At 38.5% G+C, this 13257-nt stretch overlaps 2 protein-coding genes, 1 long non-coding RNA gene and 2 other non-coding genes across 5 annotated transcripts in view; all 5 read right to left on the bottom strand.

The window, feature by feature from the left end:
- Nucleotides 1-3271, bottom strand: part of LOC113467510 (protein phosphatase PP2A 55 kDa regulatory subunit-like) — an 11074-nt gene extending 7803 nt beyond the window's left edge. The window contains exons 1-5 of the mRNA XM_026823724.1: nucleotides 3263-3271; nucleotides 2592-2759; nucleotides 1846-1999; nucleotides 1447-1523; nucleotides 963-1026 (exon numbers count right to left, since the gene is read on the bottom strand). Coding sequence (XP_026679525.1) covers nucleotides 963-1026; nucleotides 1447-1523; nucleotides 1846-1999; nucleotides 2592-2759; nucleotides 3263-3271 — 472 coding nt within the window. The remainder of the gene's footprint in view (nucleotides 1-962; nucleotides 1027-1446; nucleotides 1524-1845; nucleotides 2000-2591; nucleotides 2760-3262) is intronic.
- On the bottom strand, nucleotides 1633-1704 carry Trnat-ugu. The gene has a single exon. It is a non-coding gene; the product is annotated as a tRNA-Thr (tRNA).
- A 762-nt stretch (nucleotides 3272-4033) lies between the features above and the next one.
- LOC103509356 (protein phosphatase PP2A 55 kDa regulatory subunit) lies at nucleotides 4034-9734 on the bottom strand. Its single transcript, XM_026823723.1, has 6 exons — nucleotides 9630-9734; nucleotides 9043-9216; nucleotides 8504-8511; nucleotides 6721-6790; nucleotides 5148-5268; nucleotides 4034-4241 (listed from the first exon to the last, which is right to left on the bottom strand). Exons 1-6 carry the CDS (start codon nucleotides 9732-9734, stop codon nucleotides 4063-4065), a joined length of 657 nt encoding a protein of 218 aa, XP_026679524.1. The 3' UTR covers nucleotides 4034-4062.
- On the bottom strand, nucleotides 6468-6539 carry Trnat-ugu. The gene has a single exon. It is a non-coding gene; the product is annotated as a tRNA-Thr (tRNA).
- A 2393-nt stretch (nucleotides 9735-12127) lies between the features above and the next one.
- On the bottom strand, nucleotides 12128-13047 carry LOC113467509. Its single transcript, XR_003391569.1, has 2 exons — nucleotides 12672-13047; nucleotides 12128-12170 (listed from the first exon to the last, which is right to left on the bottom strand). It is a non-coding gene; the product is annotated as an uncharacterized LOC113467509 (long non-coding RNA).
- Between the last annotated feature and the right edge of the window lie 210 nt (nucleotides 13048-13257).

The following is a 13257-nucleotide window of genomic DNA, read 5'->3' as shown; positions in this document are numbered from 1 at the left end:
TTATTATTATTATTATTATTATTATTATTATTATTATTATTATTATTATTATTATTATTATTATTATTATTATTATTACTATCATCGTTCTTCTTCTTCTTCTTCTTATTATTATTTTGAAGAGGTTTAATAGAGAGAACTGTAACAACGTAGGTCTTCTCCTCCCGAAATCGAAAAAGGACGGGAGAAAGCCAACCGGTCCGAGAACGAATCCTATCTGTTTGGGATAAAATCCATCCCGGACGGGAATTGAACCCGTGACCTGCTTCTTTCGCTTATAACTCCATACACAAAAAGCCCAATCTGAGGCTTAGGTGTAGGGGCTAGATAGCCCTAAAGGATGGGTTAAGTATCTACGAATCTAGTGCCCCCCAGTTTGGGAATCGCTGCTGTATGCTACTAAGAAATGTATCTGCTACTCTAGTACTTTCCTAATCTCACTGAAATTTGCCTCTGTAAAACTCAATTATCCACCATCGAGCTTCTTTAATCCTTATTTTTACTGGCATCTCTCTCTCTCTCTTTGAAATTCTCTTTTTTCGCCTCTCTTTCTTCCTTTTCTCTCTTCGAAATTCTCTTTTTTCGTCTCTCTTTGAAATTTCATTATCTTTCATCTCTCTTTCTTCCCTTTCTCTCTCCACTGAGTCTCTCACTCTCTCTGTCTTAAGGAGGAATGAAGAAAGGGAGGGAGAGAGAGAGAACCCTTTCCCCTCTTCAGAGAGAACCCTTTCCCCTCTTCAATCTCTCTCTCTCTTTGCTTTTCTCTTTCAAATTCCCTTTTCACTGAGCCTCTCACTCTCTCTCTCAGTCTTAAGGACAAATGGAGAAAGAGAGAGGGATAGAGAACCCTTCCCCTCTTCTGTATCTCCGCCTCTTTCTCCCTCCCTCCCTCCCCTCTCTCTCTGTGATTCTCTTATACGCTTTCTTTTCATATTCATCCATTCCTTTCCTTCCTTTGAAACTCTGGTCTGTGATTTCCAAGTGCCAGAGATTAATACGAAGGTCGTCGGCAGACAGGTAGGTTTCCTGAGGAACAAAACAAAGGAAAACTAACCATTAATAAAATCCTTATTGACTTCCCTTGTTCAGTACATTTAGTCCAGTTAGACTACTGGGGTAAAGGGACTTTTCAGTCTCATTCAAGTAAGACTAACAAAAGTATTTTTCTATTCCAATCCCTCATGAAGTGTAGGACACCAATGTTTCAGGTCAAACTAGTTGAAGGGTAGAGCACTTGCCTTGAAGCGTTAAGTCCCGGGTTCGATACTCGCTAGGGGCGAATTTTATCAAAAAACGATAAGGTTCGTTCTCTGACCAGATGGCTTTTTCCTATCCTGTCTTCTTTTTCTAATACGGTTTCAGAACGATTATACCCTTATCTTCTTTCCGGTTTGGGGGTGATTAGAAATCTTGAAAAGAAAAGTTCATTTGGTTCGGTCAACTTACCTGATCTGAGTTAACAGATGTTGAGTTAATATGATAGGTGTGAGCGTCGGCAAAAATACGTCGTGGGGACGCTTCTACTGTGAGCTCAATGGGTTTGATTTGGGGTAACAGATTTTTCCCGAGCCTAGCCTACACCATTCTATTCATACATCACGGCATCAATCGTTTGCATGACACAAAATTATTTGACCCCACCGGGAATCGAACCCGGGTCTCCCGAGTACAAGGCGAGTGCGGTGACCACTACACCATGGGAGCTGACTTTCAACAGGGAGATAATTAAATCATAGAAAGAAAGATAGTAAAGTTATTATTTATTTATCGTAAGTATGACATTTATTTTTTTACAAATTACAAAATGGTCAAATAAAGGAATAACAGTACAAACTAACAAATGACTTGATAAAAATAATAATAAAAGATAGTAAATTTCTCTCACCTCATTAAGTTCCTCCATGTTGGTAGGCTTGATATCGACTATGTTGAAACTCTGGTCTGTGATTTCCAAGTGCCAGAGATTAATACGAAGGTCGTCGGCAGACAGGTAGGTTTCCTGAGGAACAAAACAAAAGAAAACTAACCATTAATAAAATCCTTATTGACTTTCCTTGTTCAGTACATTTAGTCCAGTTAGACTACTGGGGTAAAGGGACCTTTCAGTCTCATTCAAGTAGGACTAACAAAAGTATTTTTCTATTCCAATCCCTCACAAAGTGTAGGACACCAATGTTTCACGTCAGACTAGTTGAAGGGTAGAGCACTTGCCTTGAAGCGCTAAGTCGCGGGTTCAATACTCGCTAGGGGCGAATTTTATCAAAAAACGATAAGGTTCGTTCTCTGACCAGATGGCTTTTTCCTATCCTGTCTTCTTTTTCTAATAAGGTTTCAGGACGATTAGACCCCTGTCTTCTTTTCAGTTTCGGGGCGATTAGAAATCGTTGAGAAGAAAATTTCACTTGGTTTGGTCAACTTACCTGATCTGAGTTGACAGATGTTGAGCTAATATGATAGGTGTGAGCGTCGGCAAAAATACCTCGTGGGGACGCTTCTACTGTGAGCTCAATGGGTTTGATTTGGGGTAATAGATTTTTCCGAGCCTAGCCTTCACCATTCTATTCATAAACAAACAAAGATATTCAACTTACCTGATCTGAGTTGACGGATATTGAGTTAATATGATAGGTGTGAGCGTTGGCGAAGATACGTCGTGGGGACGCTTCTACTGTGAGCTCAATGGGTTTGATTTGGGGTACACGGAGAGCGGTGATGTTTGACGGATCCCGCAGTTGTCCGTTCTCCTCCTTGGTGTGTGTCTAAACGGTGTGGAGGCATTATAGGTGAGTTATCGGGGGGTCCGGGTTCGATTCCTTGCTGGGTTAAAAAAAAAAAAAATAGTAGGTAATAAAAAAAAATCATGAACTCTTATTATGATTCCATCATTCGACAGTCGAGTATCTCCAAACTCATCAACACAGCCGTGTCCAAACGATGTGGAGGCATTGTAAGTGACTTATCCCGAGTTCGATTCTTTGTTGAAAATCAAGGTGTCCTCCCAGAAGGTCCCGTAGTCTTAGGGAGGATTTATAACTATAACTATCGTATACTAACTTACTTTTTTTTAATAGAGGGAACTGTAACTGCTAAGGTCTTATCGTCCTGAAATCGAAGAGAGAAGGAACACAGGATAGGAGAAAGCCAGCCGTTTCGAGAACGAACATTATCGGTTCAGGATAAAATCCGCCCCGGGCGGGAATCGAACCGGCGGCCTAGCACTTATAAGGCAGACGAGCTACCAAGCTAACTAGGCTGGATGGGCGTTTGTCATGGGCATCCCAGTCAGCCCTAGCTAGGTGATTGCTTCGAGCTGACATTTGGTTTTCGCTACACAATTTTTACGAGTAGATGCCCTTCGCACTCAAAACCTTTGCTATTTCGTTAGCAAGGGAAATTTCAGGCTGGTATACTTCCTGTTTAAAGTCCCCCAGCCAGGCTCCAGTATCCCTGTGAAACTAAGCATTATCCTGCGGGCGGCGGGACTCAACTGGAAAAAGTACTCATAAGAAACCTGAAATTTCCCTCAATATGACAAAGTTTTTTCCTGCTGCTTTTTCTTCTTTTTTTCCTCCTTCTTCTGCTTCATCATTTTTCTCATTCTACTTCTCCGTTTCTTTTTCATCTTATTCTACTTCTTTTTTCGTCTTATTCTTCGGAACACAGCCAGCCTGGTTAGATTGGAGGGTGAGGGTAGCACATCTGCTTTGTAAACGCTAGGTCGTGGGTTTGATTCCCACCTGGGGCGGATTTTATTCTGAACAGATTATGCTCATTCTCGGAACGGCTGGCTTTCTCCTACCCTGTCTTCCTATTCTCTTCGATTTTGGGACAGTAAGACCCTAACAATTACAGTTCCCTCTATCAAACCTCTAAAAAAAAATAAAAAAAATAAACAAAAACAAAAAAAAAACCTATTTGCTACATTAGACGCTTGTGGCCTGTGTCGTAGCATGCCCATCCCGTAGTATGCCTCTCATCAGATGGGCGAGAAGAGAAACAATACTTTCCATTTAGGTGCTGGGTCAACATTTCCCCTATTAAAAGGTCTGCATCTGAACAGAACTAACTTACGGGATAGGTTTCAACGGGCCGGGACTCCATATGCAGGTCCCATACTTTGACACACAGATAGTCCCGGGATATCATGTATCGTCCCGAGTTGCTGATTTTGACGTCCGATATTGACGAGATGATTTCCGAGAAGAAGCTCTTGTTTGTCGGATCTTCGGGCTCCTCGAAAACTGTGAACAACAGATAGAACAGAAGAAGATTAGGGATACTACATTTCGACTGTCTTTAAAAAATTTCCGAGATGATTTCCGAGAAGAAGCTCTTGTTTGTCGGATCTTCGGGCTCCTCGAAAACTGTGAACAACAGATAGAACAGAAGAAGATTATTTTACTTTATTTTATTTATTTATTTATTTACACGCTAAGCATCAAGTGTTGTATTTTATTTAACAATTAACCGGGAACCCAAGCGCGGTTTATTCAAGGTCACTATCTCCCCTCACATGGAAGTGTGTTTATGACGTAGTCAAAATTGACCAATCAAATGCCTTGAGACTATGCTTAGCACGAACTTAAGAGCCAGCATTTTGTTCATAAATATGGGTGTTAGTTAGCTTGGTTGGTAGCGCGTCTGCCTTGCAAGCGCTAGGTTGCGGAATCGATTCCCGCCCGGGGCGGATTTTATCCTGAACAGATAATGTTCGTTCTCGGAACTTTCCTATTGTCTTCCTTCTCTCTTCGATTTTGGGACGATTGTCTTTCTTCTCTCTTCGATTCCGGGACGATAAGGCCTTAGCAGATACAGTTAGTTCCCTCTATCAAACCTATAAAAAAAAACTTATCTCAAGTGATCGAACCAAGAACCTTGGGACTGGATTGGTACTTACATTTCGAATGTCTATCACAGAGGGCGGCTGCACGCATGTCACACAGTCGAATGGCTGGCTTTCTCCTATTGTCTTCCTTCTCTCTTCGATTTTGGGACGATTGTCTTTCTTCTCTCTTCGATTCCGGGACGATAAGGCCTTGGCAGTTACAGTTAGTTCCCTCTATCAAACCTAAAAAGAAGAAGAAGAAAAAAAAAAAACTTATCTCAAGTGATCGAACCAAGAACCTTGTGACTGGGTTGGTACTTACATTTCGAATGTCTATCACAGAGGGCGGCTGCACGCATGTCACACAGTCGAATCGTTCCCTTGCTTGAACTATATACAAATAGGTTACAATCTATGGGGTGAAACTCAGCTGCTGTAATAACCTATCAGAACACAGAGAAAACACATAATCAGAGAAATTATCGGGTAAAATGTAAGAACTTTCTAAGTCTGGCTGGGGAACTTTAAACAGGGAGTAGACCAGTATGCTATTCGATTGTTGAACTATATACAAATAGGTTACAATCTATGGGGTGAAACTCAGCTGCTGTAATAACCTATCAGAACACAAAGAGAAAACACATAATTTAGATAAATTATCGGGTAAAATATAAGAACTTTCTAAGTCTGGCTGGGGAACTTTAAACAGGGAGTAGACCAGTATGGTATTCGATTGTGTGAAACAAAACATGGCTGAACCAATGAGATTGTGAGATTTCGCTTTGTGGAGCAAGTGTTTAGTCCAAAGTGGAATCTTATTGGTTCAACCAAAAAGTCACATCATCGAATATGATACAGCTTGGTCTGGCTGGAGGTCTTTAAACAGGAAGATTTTCCTCACAAAGCTGAGAGGGTCCCGAAACAGCTAATCACGGCATCAATCGTTTGCATGATACAAAATTATTTGACAAACACATAATCAGAGAAATTATCGGGTAAAATGTAAGAACTTTCTAAGTCTGGCTGGGGAACTTTAAACAGGGAGTAGACCAGTATGGTATTCGATTGTGTAAAACAAAACATGGCTGAACCAATGAGATTGTGAGATTTCGCTTTGTGGAGCAAGTGTTTACGTCCAAAGTGGAATCTTATTGGTTCAACCAAAAAGTCACATCATGGAATATGATACAGCTTGGTCTGACTGGAGGTCTTTAAACAATGAGATTTCGCTTTGTGGAGCAAGTGTTTACGTCCAAAGTGGAATCTTATTGGTTCAACCAAAAAGTCACATCATCGAATATGATACAGCTTGGTCTGACTGGAGGTCTTTAAACAGGAAGATTTTCCTCACGAAGCTAAGAGGGTCCCGAAACAGCTAATCACGGCATCAATCGTTTGCATGTATTCGATTGTGTGAAACAAAACATGGCTGAACCAATGAGATTGTGAGATTTCGCTTTGTGGAGCAAGTGTTTACGTCCAAAGCGGAATCTTATTGGTTCAACCAAAAAGTCACATCATCGAATATGATACAGCTTGGTCTGGCTGGAGGTCTTCAAACAGGAAGATTTTCCTCACGAAGCTGAGAGGGTCCCGCAACAGCTAATCACGGCATCAATCGTTTGCATGACACAAAATTATTTGACCCCACCGGGAATCGAACCCGGGTCTCCCGAGTACAAGGCGAGTGCGGTGACCACTACACCATGGGAGCTGACTTTCAACAGGGAGATAATTAAATCATAGAAAGAAAGATAGTAAAGTTATTATTTATTTATCGTAAGTATGACATTTATTTTTTTACAAATTACAAAATGGTCAAATAAAGGAATAACAGTACAAACTAACAAATGACTTGATAAAAATAATAATAAAAGATAGTAAATTTCTCTCACCTCATTAAGTTCCTCCATGTTGGTAGGCTTGATATCGACTATGTTGAAACTCTGGTCTGTGATATTGGGTATTTACCCGGGTAAATACCCAGGGTATTTACCCCAAAAATAAGTACCCGGGTATTTACCCATCACTAATTATAGGGTTAGGTTAAATACAAAAAAGGGCTTTTCTTTTCCACGGATGACAAATCTCGAGTGGTCTAGTTTAATATGCTTGCTGCAAAGATTCAGTTCTGAAACCAAGGCTTTCCAGTCTGTCAACTACTTGATAAAACCAAGCTAGGCTAGCTGAGAAGGTCATGCAAGTCCAAGTAGCTGTGTACAAGTAGATAAGAAGTAAATAATTATGATAGATGAATAAGTAAGTACTTAAGTAGGTACCATTGATAGACTCTTACCATTTTAGATGTTCACATTTGGGATAAGACATGGTACTTGTGCAGAAGTCACGTCCGTGGAATATTGCTACCAAAGGAACTGGCACAAATGAGCAGTGACCCTGGTTATTATAGGGTTAGGTTAAATACAAAAAGGAGCTTTTCTTTTCCACGGACGTGACTTCTGCATAATTACCTAAGACATTTTTCTAGATTTGGCTAGGTAGATACATTTTCCCAATTAACTAGGTATTAACTTAAGATGGATGCCATTTTTTTTATGAGGCTTATGGGTACTTTTTTCAGAGCTACCTTCCCTTAACCATTAAACTAAGCTTTCCAAGCTTATTTTTGCTATCACTTTTTACTTGAAGGAACTTGGTAAGTATCAACAGTTATTCAAACTCTACCACCCTCAATTGGTTAATTACAGTTACTGTTTTACAAACACATCACAAACATGAAGTCCCTTGAGATGCCATTTTAGTATGAGTCAAGGAGAGACAAAAGGGCTGTTAGCATCTAGTTAGCTATATGACCATTTTTGTTAAGCTTTATTTCCAAGGGTAAAATACAGTCAGTAAAGTAGGGAATTCAGAAAATACAGAGGAACTCTATGCTGTTGACAGATAATATACAGATAAATGTAGGTACGTTAGATGAGGTAGAAATATGGAGCAAGTAACAAGTCTGATAGGCAGCTAGGTATTTCAAAGTTTAACATTACCAGGAAATATCATTGATACTAAACTCAGGTAGGTCAGCGGTCAAAAATATGAAATGCACTCAAAAAATAGCAATCCTAGAGAGAAATGCTAGATTCTTTTAATTAGCTAGGTAGGTACTTGGGAGTCTCAACTTTAAATTTCAAATATAGGTCAAGAAATGACAGTGAAGAACAAAATATATTTTTACTTTTTTAAGTGAAATAATAAATTGGGGACAAGGATTAAATAGCTATTTATAGAAAAGATGTGAATCATTATATCATTCGTTTCTATGGCGTTTAATTTGAAGTGTTGAATAAGGCTTCGCAGTTTTGCTGAAGATATTTTGAAAGGAGAAAGACCTACCTCTATCTAGGTATTTGCAGAAATAATGGACCAATTTTTAAACGGAAATTTCAGTGAAACTTACCGGCCATTTCTACATGAGTTTTCTTACGTAAATTATCACTTGGAACACAGCCAGCCTGGTTAGATTGGAGGGTGAGGGTAGCACATCTGCTTTGTAAACGCTAGGTCGTGGGTTTGATTCCCACCTGGGGTGGATTTTATTCTGACCAGATTATGTTCATTCTCGGAACGGCTGGCTTTCTCCTACCCTGTCTTTCTATTCTCTTCGATTTCGGGACGATAAGACCCTAGCAATTACAGTTCCCTCTATCAAACCTCTAAAAAAACCTATTCACCTGCAAACAGAGAAGGAGTTAAATAAGACACAAATAAGACACCTATTTTTTTTCTTTTTTTTTAAATTTAAGCAAGGGTCTATTAATTGTAAATTATTTTTGAAAATATTGTACCAAATACATGAGACCTTGCTTAGACTGAGGGAGTAAAGGGACTTTTCAGTCTCATTCTGGCAGGATAAACAAGGTCTATTCCTGGGGCGGATTTTATTCTGACCAGATTATGTTCATTCTCGGAACAGCTGGCTTTCTCCTACCCTGTCTTTCTATTCTCTTCGATTTCGGGACAATAAGACCCTAGCAATTACAGTTCCCTCTATCAAACCTCTAAAAAAAACCTATTCAAGCCTATTTGCCTATTCAAGCCTATAACCTAAAAAAAACCTATTTGAAGATAAGCAAGGTTTATATACTTATTTGTAAACTTTACCTATGAAATATATAAGACCTTGTTTAGACTGCGGGAGTAAAGGGACTTTTCAGTCTCATTCTGGCAGGATAAAAAAGGTATATTCTATTCTATTCAGTGTTTAACTCACCATTAGTGGAGAGAAGGAAGTGGGCCTGGTTCTTTCGCCGGAGCCATCGGATTTTGTTGATCTTCTCTTCGATTTCTAAACTCTTCAGGTAGTCAAACTCCGGCTCGTGGCTCTGGAATGTCGAGTACACGTTGTACTCGCCCCGTTTCGGTATACTGGTTTTGCTCTGCAAACAGAGAAGGGGTTAAATAAGACACTATTTCAATGCAATAAAATATTGACAACTTCATTCAATACGTAAATTTGACTGGATAAAGAGGGGAATTCCTTGTCTTTTCTGCTTGAAATGCAATATGAATTGAATGTGAAATTCCTTGTCTTTTCTGCTTGAAATGCAAAATGAATTGAATGTGAACCAAGGTGAGTGGATAACCCAAATGTTAATGTGTTAAATGTTTCCATAGTAGAGTGTGAATTCATGACACAGGGCTACAGAATGCCCAAATTTTAGGATTTTCCAAGCTCTAGGAAGAAGGGGATTTCTAGATTTTTTAGGCTCAGAGAAAATTACCAAACTCCCAAAGGATCAAAACCTCAAATACCATTTTTTAAAAAAAATCAAACTCTTGAAGTACTCACAAGAGGATCTCGTTGAAAGATGACCACTCGGCCACCTTTGTCTCCGGTTGCCAACAACTCTCCATCTGAAAAGCGTTGGCTAGCTTCTCGCATGTAAACAAGCATGCGAATAAACAGCTGATTGTAGGATCCTGACCTACCGAAACTTTACGTAGGTACTATCATAGTTTGTGATTTCTGAAGTTTTTCATTTTTCTGGGAAAATATCTCTTAATCTTTTTTAACTCTCGAACTTTTTAAGTTTTTATTAGAAAATAAGTAGTTACGAGAGAAAGACTATTATTCATGTCCGTTTTGAAACCTCTGTACTCGATAGAGTTTATAAGGTGGTACAGAAATATAGAAGTAGGAGGCCATCTGTCTGAAAGCTCAAAACTTGGTAAGTAAAATTTTTGCATGAGCTACTTTTAATGATCTTCAATAAACCTCTACCTCCTAATGCAGGAGTACCGCACACACTTTCTAAGCAAGGTACAACTTTTAGAATGTCACATATCAAAGGTAAGCAAGCATAACCAGAAAAGATAGGTATGGTAGGTACCTACATAGTTTTTTTAGTGGCCTTAATCATTAACAAACCTTAACATTAAATTACTTTCTAACAGAACATGAAAGTTACAGCCCGGCCAGCCTAGTTAGCTTGGTTGGTGGCATGTCTGCCTTGTAAGCACTAGGCCGCAGGTTCAATTCCCACCCGGGGTGGATTTTATCTTGATGGGATAATGTTTGTTCTCGGAATGGCTGGCTTTCCTCCTATCCTGTCTTGCTGTCTTCATTCTCTCTTTGATTTCAGGACGATAAGACCCTAGCAGTTACAGTTCCCTCTGTCAAACCTCTTAAAAAAAGAAAAAAAAAGTTACAGCCCATTTGTCATGAGTTTCACCCAATTTTATCCCGAATGTTCCCACAGTGCATTTTTTTTTTTTTTTTTTTTTTTTTTTTTTACACACAGTGCCCTGTAGGCAATGTAGGTACCTATGTGATTTTTTAATGAGGGTATTCCCAGTACATAATATATGACTTTTTTATGACAAGTAAGAATTGGCTCTTGAGCAAAATATAGAGTGATTTTGGAGCATCCCTTGATGTGTGTCCACTATTTCATGGTTCACTCTGATCCTCTGATCCATGAATTCCTTCCTCATTAGACGGTTGAGGTAATCATATGACTCCATAAGCTATACTTACCAAGGAAGTTGTTTGGTTGAGAAGGACCCTAGATACTTGGAGACAGGAAGGTTGAAATATTTTGTAAATAATATCATGGAATGTTTTGTACATAATGCATATTATTATGCAATGCCATTTTGTTGAGGACAAGCAGTTTAGCTATGAAGAATGGAACAATGTCAAATGTTAATATCCCAGATACTTGACATGTTCAAAAATGTTAATATCATGGAATGTTTTGTACATAATGCATATTATTATGCAATGCCATTTTGTTGAGGACAAGCAGTTTAGCTATGAAGAATGGAAGAATGTCAAATGTTAATATCCCAGATACTTGAGATGTTCAAAAATGCATGCTGCAAGTTTTCACTTCATTGCATCTTTCAAGTTCTGAGAAAGTTAACTTCTCTGTTTTATTCAGTGTGATCTTTAAAAATATGACAAAAATGTATCTATTCTATCTTCTTGTACCTAGAACTTTACTCTTTAAAATAAATAAATAAATTAAAACACTGCCTTGGTGGTGGTCAAGATGTTCACCTGGTAATCAGAATGACCTGGGTTCAATTCTAGCCAAGGCATGGGATTTTATCCTCAACATTGTTTTGGGAATTTGATCACAATAGTAGCACAGCTTGGATTGTGTGACAAGTGACTCTTTAGTCCTTTTTTTGGTAGTATAAATTAGCATCGACTGCGATGTTGCCACAATGAATGAATGATAAAGAAGCTCTAAACACTCCTACTGCTACTGGTTGGTAACTCACATTAAACACATAAACGATACACATTCTCCTTTTTCCAGACCATTACAAACCTATGAGACACCTGGCATTGCATAATAATATGCATTATGTACAAAACATTCCATGATATTATTTACAAAATATTTCAACCTTCCTGTCTCCAAGTATCTACTTAGGGTCCTACTCAACCAAACAACTTCCTTGGTAAGTATAGCTTATGGAGTCATATGATTACCTCAACTGTCTAATGAGGAAGGAATTCATAGATCAGAGGATCAGAGTGAACCATGAAATAGTGGACACACATCAAGGGATGCTCCAGAATCACTCTATATTTTGCTCAAGAGCCAATTCCTACTTGTCCTAAAAAAGTCATATATTATGTACTGGGAACACCCTCATTAAAAAATCACATAGGTACCTACATTGCCTACAGGGCAGTTTGTGTCATTAAAAAAAAAAAAAAAAAAAAAAAAAAAAAAAAAAAAAAAAAAAAAAAAAATGCACTGTGGGAACATTCGGGATAAAATTGGGTGAAACTCATGAAAAATGGGCTGTAACTTTTTTTTCTTTTTTTAAGAGGTTTGACAGAGGGAACTGTAACTGCTAGGGTCTTATTGTCCTGAAATCAAAGAGAGAACGAAGACAGGATAGGAGGAAAGTCAGCCATTCCGAGAACAAACATTATCCCATCAAGATAAAATCCACCCCGGGTGGGAATTGAACCTGCGGCCTAGTGCTTACAAGGCAGACATGCCAACCAAGCTAACTAGGCTGGCCGGGCTGTAACTTTCATGTTCTGTTAGAAAGTAATTTAATGTTAAGGTTTGTTAATGATCAAGGCCACCAAAAAAACTATGTAGTACCTACCATACCTATCTTTTCTGGTTATGCTTGCTTACCTTTGATATGTGACATTCTAAATTTATGAACAAAATGCTGGCTCTTAAGTTCGTGCCAAGCATAGTCTCAAGGCATTTGATTGGTCAATTTTGACTTGAGACTGATCTAAGAACGATCATTCTTGTTCATAAATAAAGTGTGTGCGGTACTCCTGCATTAGGAGGTAGAGGTGTATTGAAGATCATTAAAAGTAGCTCATGCAAAAAATTTACCTACTTACCAAGTTTTGAGCTTTCAGACAGATGGCCTCCTACTTTTGGATTTCTGTACTTTATAAACTATCGAGTACAAAGATTTCAAAACGGACATGAATAATAGTCTTTCTCTCGTATCTACTTATTTTCTAATAAAAAATTCGAGAGTTAAAAAAGATTAAAAGATATTTTCCCAGAAAAATGAAAAACTTCAGAAATCACAAACTATGATAGTACGTAAAGTTTCGGTAGGTCAGGATCCTACAATCAGCTGTTTATTCGCATGCTTGTTTACATGCGAGAAGCTAGCCAACGCTTTTCACGTTCTGCCAAACAACAAGCTTGCAACCCTAGAAAAATAAACGAAATATGAAACTGTAGAAACCAGGCGCGGATCTACCTATTTTTACAGAAATTAAAGGACTTTCCTCGAAAATAGTCGATTAATTTTCAATATCACGATAAAAATGAAAAAATAGCATGTGAAAATTATTGATTTTTCCTGGTTTACGTTATTTTTCCGATGAAAATAAATATTCCCAGAAGTACTTGTTTAGTGACTTTTTTCCCCGGTCAAACTTCACGTTGCACAACCTGTTCAAAAACACCCAT

This window comes from Diaphorina citri, unplaced genomic scaffold, assembly GCF_000475195.1.
Source record: "Diaphorina citri unplaced genomic scaffold, Diaci psyllid genome assembly version 1.1 scaffold490, whole genome shotgun sequence".
Taxonomy (NCBI): domain Eukaryota; kingdom Metazoa; phylum Arthropoda; class Insecta; order Hemiptera; family Psyllidae; genus Diaphorina; species Diaphorina citri.
The sequence above is the reverse complement of the archived record's forward strand: the minus strand, read 5'-3'. Positions and strand labels throughout refer to the sequence as shown.

Coding starts and splice junctions, on each gene's coding strand:
- LOC103509356 (XM_026823723.1), bottom strand. CDS start 9,734: ATGCTTGTTTACATGCGAGAAGCTAGCCAACGCTTTTCAGATGGAGAG. Junction 9,217..9,629: donor TCTTTCAACGAGATCCTCTT/GTGAGTACTTCA, acceptor CTCTGTTTGCAG/AGCAAAACCAGTATACCGAA. Junction 4,242..5,147: donor CTGTGATAGACATTCGAAAT/GTAAGTACCAAC, acceptor TGTTGTTCACAG/TTTTCGAGGAGCCCGAAGAT.